Genomic DNA, 17251 nt, shown 5'->3' with positions numbered 1-17251 from the left:
CATGACACTCCCAGGACCCCTGGCCTCTCCCCCAGGAGGCCTGGAGCACCCTCTCACCTTGCTGCTTGGAGAAAATTTTCTTCTGCCGTCGGAGCCGAGGAATCCTCTCAATGACAGGGTTGCGGAAGGTGACCTGGAGGAAGGGACCAAAATGTGAGGACCCCCTGCCCACCTGCAGGCAGACAGCTTGGTAAGGAAGCCCCTAGGAGCACAGGTGTGCACACCCAAGTGGGGTTCTGGTCATGTGGCATCAGATTCAACCCGAGTACCAGGTGACAATGAAGAGGTCATCAGTGCAACCCATGGCTCCCCTCCTGAAGGGACGTCTTGGAAAAGCAAGAAGCAGACAACCGGGTCCCCTTCTAGAGGTGGGGAGAGCATCTGACCCAACAAGACTGACAGACAGTGACTGCAAACAGATGCCATGCCATCCCACACCCAGATTCCCCACATGTGCTCCCAGACCCCAGACCTGCAGTAGCAGCAACACCTGGGAACTTGCTAGAAACGCAGGTTTCCAGGCCCCCCTTTGACCTACTGAGCCAGAAACGTGGAGTGGAGGAAGCGCGCGCACGCGCTCTCTCTCTTTCTCTCTCTCTCTCTATATATATATACACACACAGACATATATATATGTATATATATACACACACATATATATGTGTATATATATATATACACACACACACACATATATATATGCACATATGAGTAGTCCAATCTCGGCTTACTGCAGCCTCCACCTCCTGGGCTCAAGAGATCCTCCCACCTCAGCCTCCTGAGTAGCTGGGACTACAGGCACGCACCCCCCTGCCTGGCAAATTGTTGTATTTTTTGTAGAGACGGAGTTTCACCATGTTGGCCAGGCTGGTCCTGAACTCCTGGGCTCAAGTGATCTGCCCACTTTAGCCTCCCAAAGTGCTGGGATTACAGGCGCGAGCCATCGCACCTGGCCTTAAAGCACTCAACATTTCAACAAGCCCCCAGGCAATGCTGGTGCCCACCCATCTACGGAAGCTACCTGTCAAGTTGAATTCTCCCAACTTCAACACAACTTCTAGAAGGTGCTGAAGTCACAGAACTGCAGTGTCTGGTACGGTTGTCACATGTGGTGATTTAAATTTAAATTAGTGAAAATGTCAGTGAAATTAAAACTTTTGTTCCCTGGTCACACCAGTCGCACTTCAGATAGAGAACATTTCCATCTACAACAGAACTCAGCTACTGTGGGTGCATCGACAACAGAGCTGCAGAAAGTTTCTTTTTTTTTTTTTTTTTTTTTTTCTTGAGGGGGGGTCTCCCTCTTTCGCCCCGGCGGGAGTGCAGTGGTGCGATCTTGGCTCACTACAACTTCCGCCTCCCGGGTTCAAGTGATTCTCCTGCCTCAGCCTCCCAAGTAACTGGGATTATAGGCGTGTGCCACCACACCTGGCTGATTTTTGTATTTTTAGTAGGGACTGGGTTTCTCCATGTTGGCCAGGCTGGTCTTGAACTCCTGATCTCAGGTGATCTGCCTGCCTATCCCCCAAAGTGCTGGGATAACAGGCGTGAGGCACCGCACCCAGCTGAATTTTTGTATTTTTAGTAAAGATGGGGTTTCACCATGTTGGCCAGGCTGGTCTCAAACTCCTGACCTCAAATGATCCATCTGCCTCAGCCTCCCAAAGTGCTGGGATTATAGGCATGAGCCACAGCACCTGGCCAGAGCTGCAGAAAGTTCTATGGAATGGTGCTTCTGTAGAGGCATTATAAAAACAAAACAGAATGCCACAGAGAGACCTTGAAGACAAGGAGAAATGCTTTCGAATGTGTCCCCCAGGCCACCCACCATCACTTTCCATTTGGTTTGGGCTGTGTTCTGAATGGGAGAACAATTTTAAAGCTCTGCCATCTGGAGTCAACTCTTCTCCATGCCCCTTTCTTTTTTTTTTTTTTTTTTTTTTAAGACAGAGTTTCGCTCTTGTTGCCCAGGCTGGAGTGCAATGGTGCGATCTCAGCTCACTGCAACCTTCGCCTTCCAGGTTCAAGTGATTCTCCTGCCTCAGCCTCCCGCGTAGCTGGAATTACAGGTGCCTGCTACCACACCCGGCTAATTTTTCTATTTTTAGTAGAGACGGGGTTTCACCATGTTGACCAGGCTAGTCTCAAACTCCTGACCTGGTGATCTGCCCGCCTTGGCCTCCCAAAGTGCTGGGATTACAGGCATGAGCCACCATGCCTGGCCCCGCCCCTTTCTTTCACTGGTGCTTGATGGTCAGACCAGGGCAGAACCTCTGCATAGGGATATGGATATAGAGAGATGGATAAATAGACACAGAAAGAGACAGATATAGATGCAGGTAGATAGAGAGGGGCATGGATGGAAGGGTAGTTACAGATAGAGAAAGAGAGAGGGACTGATAGAGAAAGGGATTCATAGAGAGAGAAGGATGGATGGATGGATGGATAGATAGATATAGCTATCGAGAGAAAAATAGAGACACAGATAGAGAGAGGGATAGATAGAGACAGAGAGAGGAATGGGTGGATATAAATAGAGATAGAGGAATATACAGAGATGGGTGGATAGCGGGATGAGCATAGATAAGATAAATGGATGGATAAGATGATAGATAATATAGATGGATAGATAATATAGACAGATGGGTAGAAAGATTAGTTGATAGATAATATAGGTGGATGGATAGATACAGCAATATAGAGAAAAATAGAGGCACAGACAGAAATAGAGAAGGATAGACAGAGATAGAGAGAGGAATGGGTAGATATATATAGAGAGAAATATACAGGGATGGATAGATGGACGGATGATGCATACATAAGATTGATGGATAATATGACTGACAGATAATAGAGACGGATGCATGGAAAAATAGATTGGTTGATGGATAATATATAGATAGAGAGATAGATAAATGGATAGATGGATTAGATAAATAGATGATATAGATACCTAATATAGATGGATACATAGATAAGACAGATAGATAATATAGGTGTATCTATCAATGGATAGAGGATGCATTGGTAAGATGGCTGGGCCGGGCGCAGTGGCTCACGCCGGTAATCCCAGCACTTTGGGAGGCCGAGGCAGGCAGATGACGAGGTCAGAGATCAGGAGAATGGATGAACCGGAGGAGGAGGTTGAGTGACCAAATAGGCCATCCACTCACCTGGAGACACGAACTCAATCTCAAAAAAAAAAAAAGATGGATGGATGAATGCATAGACAGACAGAATGGATGGATGGACACGGAGGTGGGTAAATAATAGATAACATGTGTGTGTATACATATATAGGTAATCTATCATATATATATGTAAAATGGGGTACACATATAGGTTAGCGGAAGATTAAGAGTTGTTTAGCATAATTTGGCTAAATGAGGGGTCGTGACTTTCCTTCTCTGTACCCCAGTTTCCTCCTCTATCAAATTCGAGTAATAACAGTCCCTCTTTTGTTGGTTGGTTGTGAGAATTAATGAGTTCACATCGCCAAAGTACTCGCTACAGAGCCTGGCTTATACTATGAGAACTCAGCTAGAAATTGTCATTCAGACCAGGGGTTCCCGGCCAGGGAGCACTTGACAATGTCTGGAGACCTCTGGGCTGTCAAAACACAGGGGGAGGCGGTGCTACTGACATCCTGTAAGCAGTGGGGAGAGGTGCTGCTAAACATCCTCTAGTACACAGGACAGCCCCACTACAGAGGATGATGTAGCCCCAGATATCAACAGTGCCAAGTGCAGGCCACCTCAGTTCAGACCTTCACCCTCACACAGCTGTGGAAGGAATCGCTTTCTCTTGACTGTGGCTCTGGTAGCAATCACCACGATATGTTGCCAGGTTTTGTATCTCTTTTCTGGCTGGATGAAATTTTATAATTTATTTCCTTTTTCTTTAAACATTTCTAAATTTGGAAATCAGCTGCTGCTGCTTCTTTTTTTTTTTTTTTTTTTTTAATATCTTGCCTCAGAACAAAACCAATCCCAGCTAAGGTCCTATCACTGATGTGGCTAATCAGAAGTGCTTTTCTTCTTCTTTTTTTTTTTTTTTTTTTTGAGACAGAGTCTTACTCTGTTGCCTAGGCTGGAGTGCAATTGCGTGATCTCACCTCACTGCAACCTCCGTCTCCTGGGTTCAAGCAATTCTCCTGCCTCAGCCTCCCGAGTAGCTGGGATTACAGGTGCCCACTAACATGCCCAGCTAATTTTTGTATTTTTAATACAGATGGGGTTTCACCATGTTGAACAGGCTAGTCTGGAACTCCTGGCCTCAAGTGATCCACCCGCCTTGGCCTCCCAAAGTGCTGGGATTACAGGCGTGAGCCACCACGCCTGGCCAAGGTGTGCTTTTCTATCAAGGTTCAGAGACAGATCTAAAATGTATCTTCCCCTTCTAGAATACACTGATATAAAACATACCTGCCACTTCTAAAAGAGCCTGATCTGAAACTCTTTCCACACTAAGAGAAACCATATCTTTTTTTTTTTTTTTTTTTTTTTTTTTTAGATGGAGTCTCACTCTGTCACCCAGGCTGGAGTGCAGTGGCGCAATCTCAGCTCACTGCAAGCTCCGCCTCCCGGGTTCACGCCATTCTCCTGTCTCAGCCTCTCCGAGTAGCTGGGACTACAGGCGCCCGCCACCACGCCCGGCTAATTTTTTGTATTTTTTAGTAGAGACAGGGTTTCACCGTGGTCTCGATCTCCTGACCTCGTGATCCGCTCGCCTCGGCCTCCCAAAGTGCTGGGATTACAAGCATGAGCCACCGCGCCCGGCCTAAGAGAAACCATATCTAAAACATATCTTATGCTTCTAAAAGAGCCTGATCTAAAATATATCTTCCCCTTCTACAACCGGCAGATCTTTTTTTTTTTTTTTGGAGATGGAGTCTCGCTCTGTTGCCCAGGCTGGAGTGCAGTGGTGGGATCTCAGCTCACTGCAGCCTCTGCCTCCTGGGTTCAAGCGATTCTCCTGTCTCAGCCTCCCGAGTAGCTGGGACTAAAGGCGTGTGCCACCACAGCTAGCTAATTTTGTATTTTTAGTTGAGATGGGGTTTCACCATGTTGGCCAGGCTGGTCTCCCTGACCTCAGGTGATCCACCTGCCTCCGCCTTCCAAAGTGCTGGGATTACAGGCGTGAGCCACCGCGCCCAGCCTAGAACAGGCAGATCTAAAGCCTATCTTCCCTTTCTAGAAGAGCCTCATCTAAAACATACCTTTCCCTCTACAAGATATCTATTTAAAACGTATTTTCCCCTTCTAGAAGAGATACATCTAAAACATATCTTCCCTTTTTAGAAAAGCCTGACCTAAAACATGCCTTCCCCTTCCAGAAAAGGCAAATCTAAAACGTATCTTCCCTTTTCAGAATAACATGATCTAAAGCCTATCTTCCCTTTCTAGAAAAGCCTGATCTAAAACATATCTTTCCCTTCTAGAAAAAAGCAGATCTAAAACATCTCTTCCCCTTCTAGAAGAGCCTGACCTAAAATGTATCTTCTCCTTCTAGAAAAGGCAGAGTTAAAACGCATCTTCCGTTTCTAGAAGAGCTGGATCTAAAATGTATTTTCCTCTTCTAGAAGAGCCTGATCTTCCCCTTCTGGAAGAGCCAGACCTAAAACGTATTTTCCCCTTCTAGGAAACTGGGAATGGGGGAGTGAGGGAGAAGAAGCATTTTCTCAAGGTCAGGTGTGGGCTATACCTCGGCCACCAGGCAGCCCTGGGGTTCCATGTCCAGCTGCACCTCATGCCTCTCATTGTCCAAGAAATCCTCCAACTTCAGGAATTTGAGGGCACACAGGCCCCGCTGGTCCCGCCAGAACACAGCCAACTCCAGTTCCCGTGCCTGGAGGGAGAGGAAGAGGGCCGTCACTCAGGGTGCCAGAGGCATGGAACCCCTCCTCCTCTAGGCCCTGCTGTCCTCCAATGCAGCTCACCCTCTCCAGCTCCAGAGTGAAGCTCTGGTCCCAGGCATTGGGGCCACATGGCTTCCAAGACGTCTGCCCCACCACTGTGTTATCCAGCTTAAGCACAGTGCTGACTTCACCTGAAATGGGAGAGAGGGCCCAGTCAGAAAATGCTGGCAGTGGCCAGACAAGGTTGCTCATGTCTGTAATTCCAGCACTAGGAGGTCGAAGCAGGCAGATCACTTGAGGCCAGGAGTTCAAGATCAGCATGGCCATCACAGCAAAACCCCATTTCTACTAAAAATACAAACAATTAGCTGGGCGTGGTGGCACCCGCCTGAAAGGCCAGCTACTTAGGAGGCTGAGGCAGGATAATCACTTGAACCCAGGAGGCAGAGGTTGTAGTGAGCCGAGATCGTGCTACTGCACTCCAGCCTGGATGACACAGTGAGACTCTGTCAAAAAAAGAAAGAAAAGAAAAAAGAAAAGAGAAGAGAAGAGAAGAGAAAATAAAAAAGAAAAGAAAAAAGAAAAACGGCCAGGCACATCTCAACACTTTGGGAGGCTGAGGCAGGTGGATCACCTGAGGTCAGGAGTTTGAGACCAGCCTGACCAACATGGTGAAACCCCGTGTCTACTAAAAATACACAATTACCCAGGCGTGGTGGCGCATGCCTGTAATCCCAGTTGCTCGGGAGGCTGAGGCAGGAGAATCACTTGAACCCAGGAGGCGGAGGTTGCAGTGAGCCGAGATCACGCCACCGCACTCCAGCCTGGGCAACAAGAGCGAAGCTCCATCTCAAAAAAAAAGAAAAAGAAAAGAAAAGAAAGAAAATGCTGGCAGAAAGGGGCATGTCTATTTACTTTTTCTTTCTTATTATTTATTTTTTTTGGTAGAGATGAGTCTTGTTATGTTGCCCAGGCTGGTCTCAAACTCCTGGCCTCAAGTGATATTCTCCTGCCTCAGCCTCCCAAGTATCTGGGATTACAGGCATGAGCCACCAGGCCTGGCTGTGTGCTATCTTTTTAAAATAAATCCTCCCCTCCATAACTTTTCTCCCACTGTAAAGTTTTGCATTTGACATTGAAGCCTTTAATCCAGTTGATTTTTTTACATGGTGTGATGTGAGGCAGGGATCCAAATTCAATTTTATTCTACATGGAAGTCCCAGCAACATACTCCTAAGGATTTATTTACTCATCTATTTTTTGAGCCAGAGTCTCTCTCTGTCACCCAGGCTGGAGTGCAGTGGCACAATCTTGGCTCACTGTAACTTCCACCTTCTGGGTTCAAGCAATTCTCGTGCCTCAGCCTCCAAAGTAGCTCAGACTATAGGCGCACACCACCATGCCCAGCTAATTTTTGTGTTTTTAGTAGAGATGGGGTTTGGCCATGTTGGCCAGGATGGTCTTGAACTCCTGACCTCAAGTGATCACTGGCCTTGGCCCCCCAAAGTGCTGGGATTACAGGCGTGAGCCACCGCGCCCAGGCACTCCTAAGGATTTACCCTAGCAAAATGCATGTGGGTATACATCAGGAGATGCATTTATATAAAGTGTATATAACGGTCCAAAATAGAGGCATCCCACAGTCCATTAACAGGAGAATTAATATTTTAAAACTGCTATACAGTCTTAGTAGCTGAGTACGAAATTGCTGATATTTAACTATTTTTTTGCTTTCAGAGAAAGGCAATTCGATATGGCTCAGTCTAACATAATGGATTACTAAGCAGGAATAAATATGAATTAACTATAGCTTCTCAAAACAAAATGGATGAGTCTACTACAACAATGCTTTTTTTTGGTTTGGTTTGGTTTTTTGCATTTTTTTTAGGATAGGGTTTCACCATGTTGCCCAAGCTGGGCTCAAATTCCTTGGCTCAAGTAATCCCTCCACCTCAGCCTCCCAAAGTGCTGGGATTACAGGCATGAGCCACTATGCCTAGCCCCGAAATAATGTTGAATGAAAGAAGCCATGTGATAGAATACAGTCTGTATGAGCCTGTCAATACAAAGTTCTAATACCAGGCAAAATTAAACTAAAGTTTTTGGAGATGCAAACATGGGGTTCTACAACTACAAATTATAGCAAGGAAATGATAAAAGTCGGGAGAGTAGCCACCTCTATGGCAGAGGAAGGAGCTGGACTTGGGGAGGAGACAAGAGGGGGCTTCTGGAGAGTTAGAAATATTCTATTTCCTTTTTTTTTTTTTTAAGATGGGGTCTTGCTCAGTTGCCCAGGCTGGAATGCAGTGGTGCAATCACGACTCACTGTACCCTTGGCCTCCTGTGCTCAAGCAATCCTCCCACTTCAGCCTCCCAAGTAGCTGGGACCGCAGGCACAAGCCACCATGCCCGCGCCTGGTTAATTTTTGGTTGGTTTGTCTTCTCTTTTTTTCCCTTTAGTTTTTTTTCTGTGACACAGACTCAGGAGGGCCTGATGACACGTACCCCCAATTTTTTTTTTTTTTTCGAGAGAGTCTTGCTCTGTCGCCCAGGCTGGAGTGCAGTGGCACGATCTCGGCTCACTGCAAGCTCCACCTCCCAGGTTCATGCCATTCTCCTGCCTCAGCCTCCTGAGTAGCTGGGACTACAGGTGCCCACCACCACACCCGGCTAATTGTTTGTATTTTTAGTAGAGATGGGGTTTCACCATGTTAGCCAGGATGGTCTCGATCTCTTGACCTTGTGATCTGCCCACCTCGGCCTCCCAAAGTGCTGGGATTACAGGCGTGAGCCACCGCGCCTGGCCATGTGCCCCACTTTTTAAATTATTATTATTATTTTTTTTTTTTGAGACGGAGTCTCGCTCTGTCGCCCAGGCTGGAGTGCAGTGGCGCAATCTCGGCTCACTGCAAGCTCTGCCTCCCGGGTTCACGCCATTCTCCTGCCTCAGCCTCTCCGAGTAGCTGGGACTACAGGCGCCCGCCACCACGCCCGGCTAATTTTTTTGTATTTTTAGTAGAGACGGGGTTTCACCGTGGTCTCGATCTCCTGACCTCGTGATCCGCCTGCCTCGGCCTCCCAAAGTGCTGGGATTACAAGCGTGAGCCACCGCGCCCGGCCTTAAATTATTTGTAAAGACAAGGTCTTGCTATGTTGCTCAGGCTGGTCTTCCTGGGTTCAAGTGATCCTCCTGCAAATCCCAAAATGCTGGGATTCCAGGCATGAGCCGTGGCACCTGACGGCCATATTCTATTTCCTAATGCAGGTGGTGGTAATATGGGTGTCTGCTCTCCTGTTACTCTTCTCCACACTCCCTTTTTTTTTTTGGTACATACATATTAATTTTCTTTTTCCTTTTTTAGCCATGAGATTATGAATCAAATTTTCTTTTAAAAAAATTATGGCCAGCCGGGCGCAGTGGCTCACGCTTGTAATCCCAGCACTTTGGGAGGCCGAGGCGGGTGGATCACGAGGTCAGGAGATCGAGACCACGGTGAAACCCCGTCTCTACTAAAAAAAAAATACAAAAATTAGTCGGGCGTGGTGGCGGGCGCCTGTAGTCCCAGCTACTCAGAGAGGCTGAGGCAGGAGAATGGTGTGAACCCGGGAGGCGGAGCTTGCAGTGAGCTGAGATCGCGCCACTGCACTCCAGCCCGGGTGACAGAGCGAGACTCCATCTCAAAAAAAAAAAAAAAAAAATTATGGCCAACATGGTGAAACCTCGTCTCCATAAAAATACAAAAATTAGCTGGGCGTGGTGGCGCATGCCTCTAATCCCAGCTACTTGGGTTGGCTGAGGCAAGAGAATTGCTCGAACCCAAGAGGCGGAGGTTGCAGTGAGCTGAGATGGTGCCACTGCACTCCAGCCTGGGCAGCAGAGCGAGACTCTGCCTCAAGAAAAAAAAAATTATGGTAAAATACATATAACATAAAATTTACCATCATAATCACTTTTAAGTGTCCAGTTCAGTGGCATTAAGTACATTCACACTGCTGTGCAACCATTACCACCATCCATCTCCAGAACTTTCACCTTACGAAACTGAAACTCTGTCCACATTAAATAATAAACTCCCCATTCCCCCTCCCTCTACTCCCTGGCATCCATCAATCTACTTTCTGTCTCTATGAATCTAACTACTCTAGGAACCTCATATAACTGGAATCAAACAATATGTCTTTTGGGGACTGGCTTATTTCACTTAGACTAATGTCCTCAAGATTCACCCGTGTTGCAGGATGAGACAGGATTTCTTTCCCTTTTTTTTTTTTTTTTTTTTTTGAGACAGTGTCTCGCTCTGTCACCCAGGCTGGAGTGCGGTGGCATGATCTTGGCTGACTGCAATGCCTGCCTCCTGGGCTCAAGTGATTTTCCTACCTCAGCCTCCCGAGTAGCTGGGATTACAGGCGTGTGCCACCACGCCTGGCTAATTTTTGTATTTTTAATAGAGATGGGGGTTTCACCATGTTGCCCAGGCTGGTCTCGAACTCCTGACCTCAAGTGATCCACCTGCCTCGGCCTTCCAAAGTGCCGGGATTACAGGCATGAGCCACTGCGCCTGGCAGGATTTCTTTCCTTTTTAAATCTGAGCAATGTTCCACTGTACGGCTGGCCCACGTTTTGTTTATCCATTCATCTATTGGTGGATCTGGGTTGCTTCCATTTTTGGCTTTCATAATGCTGCTGTGAACACAGGTATACAAATATCTCTGAGACCCTTTTATTTTTTTAAAATATTTTTCTATCACTATTTTTAAAACTGACAAATAAAAATTATATATATTTATCACATACAACATGTTGTTTTGAAATACATATACATTATGGAACGTCTGAGGCCCTGTTTTTAATCCTTTTGGGGATATGCCCAGATGCCCAGAAGTAGCTTTGGATCATATATCATATGGTTACTCTTGTTTTTTTTTTTTTTTTGAGATGGAGTCTCATTCTGTCACCCAGGCTGGAGTGCAGTAGCATGATCTCTGCTCACTCCAACCTCTGCCTCCCAGATTCAAGCTAATTCTCCTGCCTCAGCCTCCTGAGTAGCTGGGACTACAGGCGTGCACCACCACCACGCCCGGTTAACTTTTGTATTTTTAGTAGAAATGGAGTTTCGCCATGATGGCCAGGCTGGTCTTGAACTTCTGACCTCAGGTGATCCACCCACCTTGACCTCCCAAAGTGGTGGGATTACAGGTGTGAGCCATTGCGCCTGGTCTGCTTAGTCTGTTTTTAATTGTTTCAGGAACTGCCAATATTCCTTCCTTCCTCCCTCCCTCCCTCCCTCTCTCTCTCTTCCTTTCAGACAGAGTCTCACTCTGTTGCCCAGGCTGGAGTACAGTGGCTCGATCTCAGCTCACTGCAACTTCTGCCTCCTGGGTTCAAGCGATTCTCCTGCCTCAGCCTTCTGAGTAGCTGGGATTACAGACACACACCACCATGCCCAGCTAATTTTTGTATTTTTAGTAGAGACGGGGTTTTGCCATGATGGCCAGGCTGGTCTCGAACTCCTGACCTCTCAGGTGATCTGCCCCCCTCAGCCTCCCAAAGTGCTGGGATTACAGGTGTCAGCCACTGCACCCGGCCATGCCAATATATTTTCCATAGGGCTGCACCATTTTATATTCCCACCAACAGTGCACAAAGGTTCTGATTTCTCTCCACATCCTCACCAACACTTGTTATTTTCTGTTTGTTTTGTTGGGGTTTAAAAATAGTATTAGTCATCCTAATGAGTATGATATATTGGTTTCTTGTTTGGTTTTCCTTTCTTTTTAAATTTATTTATTTATTATTATTATTTTGAGATGGAGTCTTGCTCTGTCGCACAGGCTAGAGTACGGTGGCGCGATCTCGGCTCACTATAACCTCTGCCTCCCGGGTTCAAGCGATTCTCCTGCCTCAGCCTCCCGAGTAGCTGGGATTATAGGCACCCACCACCACGCCTGGCTTTTTTGTATTTTTTGTAGAGATGGGGTTTCACCATGCTGGCCAGGCTGGTCTTGAACTCCTGACCTTGTGATCCACCCGCCTCGGCCTCCCCAAGTGCTGGGATTACAGGCGTGAGCCACCATGCCCGGCCTTTTTTTAAATCTAAATAAACTTGAATTTTTTTTTTTTTTTTAAATTTAGAGACAGGGTCTCTCTGTCACCTAGGCTGGAGTGAAATGGCTCAATGATAGCTCACTGCAGCCTGGAGCTCCTGGGCTCAAGTGATCCTCCCACCTCTAGAATAGCTAGGACTACAGGTGCGGGCCACCACAACTGGCTAACTTTTACATTTTATTTTTTGTAGAGATAGGGTCTTGCTATGTTGCCCAGGCTGGTCTCAAACTCCTGGCCTCAAGTGATCCTCCTGTCTCAGCCTCCCAAAGTGCTGGGATTACAGGCATGAGCTGCTGCACCTGGCCTGTTTTTTTGTTTTTGTTGTTATTTTCATTCTTTTGAGACAGAGTCTCACCTGTCACCCAGGCTGGAGGGCAATGGCGCGATCATGGCTCACTGTAATTTCCACCTCCTGGGTTCAAGTAATTCTCCTGCCTCAGCCTCACAAATAGGTGGGATTACAGGTGTGTACCACCGTGCCCAGCTAAGTTGTATTTTTCAGTAGAGACAGCGTTTCACCATGTTGGCCAGGCTGGTCTCAAATTCCTGACCTCAAGTGATCCGTCCACCTTGGCTTCCCAAAGTGCTAGGATTACATGCATGAGCCACCACGCCCGACCCCTGGCTTATTTTTTAAAGGTTTACAAATATGGGGCATTCCAGGTCCCCAATGCCACCTCGTTTCTCAGGGCCCACGATGCCCACTCACTGGTGTTTTCAGCTTCTGCTTTGAGGCTGCTCCGGCCACTGAGGCTTCCGCTTCGGCTGTAAAGGCCCCGGGCTGGGCGGCTCAGGAATGGGGGGCGGCTGTCTGGGGTCCCAGGTCCCCCCACTGAGGCCGTAGGGTTCCAGGGGATGGTCTCTGGGAGGTCTCTGCAGCCCACCACGCGTACCTCCAGGGTCCCTGCAGGAGGGGAAAGCTCAGCAGGAGGCCACTTCTGGGGCAGGCTGAGCGGAGGGGACCACAGCGGGGAGGGGACACATCCAGACGCAGCCATGGTATAAGTGGGAGCCAGTGAGGGACAACCAGAATGGAGCAAGGGGCATGAGGCCGGGATGTCCGTGCTGGGATAGGAGAACATGAGACAAGCAGTCCTTCCGGGAGGGGCTCGGATGCGGGAGTTTAGGGGCAGACGAAAGGCTCAGGGTGCAGGCCGTGCGCCCAGGCAAGCAGGAACAGGGTGGGACTAGGTGTTCTAGGGGAGGACTCGGTGGACAATCTGAGGTCTGAGATGGGCTAGGGGTCTACGGTGGGGCTGGTCTGGAGGGGTAGATGGCTGAGGGGTCTGTGGAAGGTGGGGCTGGCTGGTCTGCAGCAGGCGGGTAGGAGGCTCATGGCTGAGCGTTGTGAGGCTGAGGTGGGGCTAGGGGACAAGGGCTGGGAGAAAAATACTGGGCCAGGTGAAGAGAGATGGAGAAACTGAGGTGTGGGGAGGGGGCAAGAGCCCAGAATCAGAGGGCAAAGGAGGGGAGGAGACAGTGGGATGGGAGTCCAGGGTTGGGGACAGTGGAGATTGAAGTTGGGGGTCACAGGAATGGGGAAATGAGAGGAGTCGGAGGCCCAGCTGCAGGGGTGGGGCAGGTCTCAGGCCCACCTGTGAGCGGCGCCGGCTTGCACAGGGTGCTGTAGTGCGTGGCGGGAAAGGGCCCGGCCAGGCGGGAGCTGAAGGCGGCGGACCAGGCCGCAGCGAGCTCTTCTCGCAGCAGCCGCCCCTTGGGGTGGTCGGCGGGCAGCTCCCCGAGTCTCCGCTCCAGAGCCTCTCGCAGCAGCCCCAGCTTCTGGTTGGATTCTGTCAATTTCTCCTGGGCCTGCGGTGGGAAGTGTGGGGCTGGGGGCGGGACCAGGCTTGCCCCTTCCCAAGTGCAGGCCTAGGCCCCACCCCCAGGCTGAGTCTCGCACTGAGCTCCTCCCTAGAGGGCTAAACCTCAAGCCAACTTGGTCCCACCCCTGGGAAAACCTGGCCCCGCCCCTTGGAGAGGCCCCTCCCCTCACCAAGGGCCATTCCTGCCTGAAACCATGCCCCCTCGCTGAGGCCCCGCCCCTCACAGTGGCACTGTTCCTGCCTGAAGCCCTGCCCCTCACAGTAATCTACCCTGGCTGAGGCCCCACCCCTTATGAAGTCACACCCCCTTTGAGGCTCCACCCCTCACCATGGCTGTTCCTGGCGAAGTCCCCGCCATTTGCTAAAGCACCGCCCCTTGCTAAAGCCCCGCCTCTAAGGAAAGCTCCGCCCCTCACCTCGCTAACTGCCTTGCGGTCCGGGGCCTTGGCAGCGCTGAGCAGGCGCAGTACGTTCTTGGCACCCTCGGCCACCGCGTGCTCCACTCGGAAGTGGTGCCGCAGCTCTTCGATGCGCAGCTCCACAGCCCCCAGGTCAGGACTCCCTGTGAGCGTGGAATACAGGGCAGTGAGCTAGCCTACAGCACCCCACCAACCTAGTCCCAGACACAGCCATTCGCAGGAACAAGCACGGGCCACAGACAAACCATCATGAAGATGCATCACGCTTCATCCAAGGGGCAGGCACAGTGACACTGTCGCACTGTCACCTGCAAGCAGCCACACTTCCACCCAGACTCTTTTATCCAAACACCATCACTCACAGGGCTAGTCCTAGGGAAAAAGTTACCCTGTTACGGGGGACAGTCTGAGCAATGACACATAGGCACACTGTCACCCCAGGCTTACCGACAGACACATTGTCACGGTCCCTCTTCACCTCCAGGGATTTGCACAGGGACAGACGCAGGCACATTGTGGCCCCCAGGGACAGCCACATTATCTAGATTCAGACACTGTCACCCAGGGGCTGTCACCCAAACAGACAGGAACATATAAATCATAGGCCAAGCATGGCAGCTTAGGCCTGTAATCTCAGCACTTTCGGAGGCCAAGGTGGGTGGATCACTTGAGGTCAGGAATTTGAGACCAGCCTAGCCAACATGGTGAAACCCTGTCTCTACTAAAAATACAAAAATTAGCCGGGCACGGTGACGCATGCCTGTAATCCCAGCTACTCAGGAGGCTGAGGCAGGAGAATCACTTGAACCCAGGAGGCGGTGGTTGCAGTGAGCTGAGATTGTGCCATTGCTTTCCAGCCTGGGTGACAGAGTGAGACTCTATGTCATTAAAAAAAAAAAATACTGTCATACCCATGTTGACACACCTCATTCCCCAATGAACAGTCACCAGGTTACACAGTCAACCAGGCACGGTGACACTCATGGGCATTTGGACAACCACAGCATACTACATTCACACAGATGGTGTCAGTCACAAAGACACTGTTAAGAGACTCAATGTTCGTCTCCTACCAAATTCCTATGTTGAACCCCTAATCCCCAGTGGGATGCCACTTGGACTTCTCCAAGTGCCTTTGGGAGGTAATTAGGGTTACAGGAGGTCATGGAGGGAGGTCCCATCATGATGGGATTAGCGCCCTTATCGGAGAAGGAAGAAGCTGGGTGCAGTGGTCCACACCTGTAATCCCAGCACTTTGGGAGGCTGAGGCAGGAGGATCATCCGAGGCCAGGAGTTTGAGACCAGCCTGGGCACCATACAGAGACCTTGTCTCTACTAAAAATAAAAAATAAATTAGCCAGGCGTGGTGGCGTGTGCCTGTAGTCCCAGCTACTCAGAAGGCTGAACCAGGAGGATCACTTGAGCCCCAAAAGTCGAGGCTGCAGTGAGCTGTGATCACACCACTGCACTCCAGCCTGGGTGACAGACCAAGACTCTGTCTCAAAAAACTAAAAATGAAAAATAAGAAGAGGAAGAGACACTAAGGCTCTCTCCCCCTGTGAGGGCGCAGTAAGAAGGGAGCTGTCTGTAAGCCAGGAAGAGCGCCCTCACCAGGAACCAACCACGCTGGTACCCTGATCTGGGACTGCCAGTCTCTGGAACTGTGAAAAACATAAATGTCTGTTGTTTAAGCCACTCAGCCTATGGGACTTTGTTACGGCAGCCCAAAGAGAGTGAGACAGGCGCTGTCGCACTGACACTGTCACACTATCGCCCACAGGGACACATGGCATTACCACTTTGCCACCAGCGTAGGTACACTATCAGCAGAGGAACACATACTCTGTCACAAAGATGCAGTCACCCTGCCACATAGAGACACTGTCATGAGTCAGACTCTGTTACAGACATCAGCCCTGTCATCTTGGGCACAGGGACACCATTATAGGGGCAGAGAAACACAGTCACAGACACAAATGCATTTATGCCCAAGCACAGGGTCAAGAAAGGGGGCACAGGCCGGGCATGGTGGCTCACGCCTATAATCTCAACACTTTGGGAGGGTAAGGCAGGAGGATCACTTGAGGCCAGGAGTTTGAGACCAGCCTGGGCAAGACCTAGTCTCTACCAAAAAAAAAATTTCTTTTAATAAGCTGAGTGTGGTGGCACATGCCTATGGTCCCAGCTACTCAGCAGGATTGCTTGAGCCCAGAAGGTCAAGCCTGCAGTGAGTTATGATCGTGCCACTGCATTCTAGCCTGGGCAACACAGCGAGACCCTGTCTAAACAAAAAAAATGTGTCGGCCGGGCACGGTGGCTCATGCCTGTAATCCCAGCACTTCAGGTGGCCGAGGTGGGCAGATCACGAGGTCAGGAGATAAGAGACCATCCTGGCTAACACAGTGAAACCCTGTCTCTACTAAAAATACAAAAAATTGGCTGGGCGTGGTGGCTCAAGCCTGTAATCCCAGCACTTTGGGAGGCCGAGGCAGGCAGATCATGAGGTCAGGAGATCGAGACCATCCTGGCTAACATGGTGAAACTCCATCTCTACTAAAAATACAAAAAAATTAGCCGGGCGTGGTGGCAGGCGCCTATAGTCCCAGCTACTTGGGAGGCTGAGGCAGGAGAATGGCATGAACCCGGGAGACGGAGCTTGCAGTGAGCTGAGATCGCGCCACTGCACTCCAGCCTGGGCAACAGAGCAAGACTCCGTCTCAAACAAAAAACAAAGTTAGCCGGGGCCGGGCGCGGTGGCTCACGCCTGTAATCCCAGCACTTTGGGAGGCTGAGGCGGGCGGATCACGAGGTCAGGAGATCGAGACCATCCTGGCTAACACGGTGAAACCCTGTCTCTACTAAAAATACAAAAAATTAGCTAGGTGTGGTGGCCGGCGCCTGTAGTCCCAGCTACTCGGGAGGCTGAGGCAGGAGAATGGCGTGAACCCGGGAGACGGAGGTTGCAGTGAGCTGAGATCGCGCCACTGCACTCCAGCCTGGGTGACAGAGCAAGACTCTGTCTCAAAAAAAAAAAACAAACAAACAA

At 49.6% G+C, this 17251-nt stretch overlaps 1 protein-coding gene across 1 annotated transcript in view; it reads right to left on the bottom strand.

Annotated features, from left to right (window-relative positions):
- PKN1 (protein kinase N1) overlaps window positions 1-17251 on the bottom strand; it is a 39930-nt gene that overhangs the window by 8301 nt on the left and 14378 nt on the right. The window contains exons 3-10 of the mRNA XM_058425761.1: window positions 15817-15866; window positions 14653-14746; window positions 14203-14348; window positions 13559-13772; window positions 12673-12867; window positions 5939-6048; window positions 5704-5847; window positions 58-133 (exon numbers count right to left, since the gene is read on the bottom strand). Of these exons, the coding sequence (XP_058281744.1) occupies window positions 58-133; window positions 5704-5847; window positions 5939-6048; window positions 12673-12867; window positions 13559-13772; window positions 14203-14348; window positions 14653-14746; window positions 15817-15866 (1029 nt within the window). The remainder of the gene's footprint in view (window positions 1-57; window positions 134-5703; window positions 5848-5938; window positions 6049-12672; window positions 12868-13558; window positions 13773-14202; window positions 14349-14652; window positions 14747-15816; window positions 15867-17251) is intronic.

The sequence above is a fragment of the Hylobates moloch genome, unplaced genomic scaffold (genome assembly GCF_009828535.3).
Source record: "Hylobates moloch isolate HMO894 unplaced genomic scaffold, HMol_V3 SCAFFOLD_12, whole genome shotgun sequence".
In the NCBI taxonomy this organism is placed as follows: domain Eukaryota; kingdom Metazoa; phylum Chordata; class Mammalia; order Primates; family Hylobatidae; genus Hylobates; species Hylobates moloch.
Note: the sequence above shows the minus strand (reverse complement) of the source record. Positions and strands in the feature narration are given on the sequence as shown.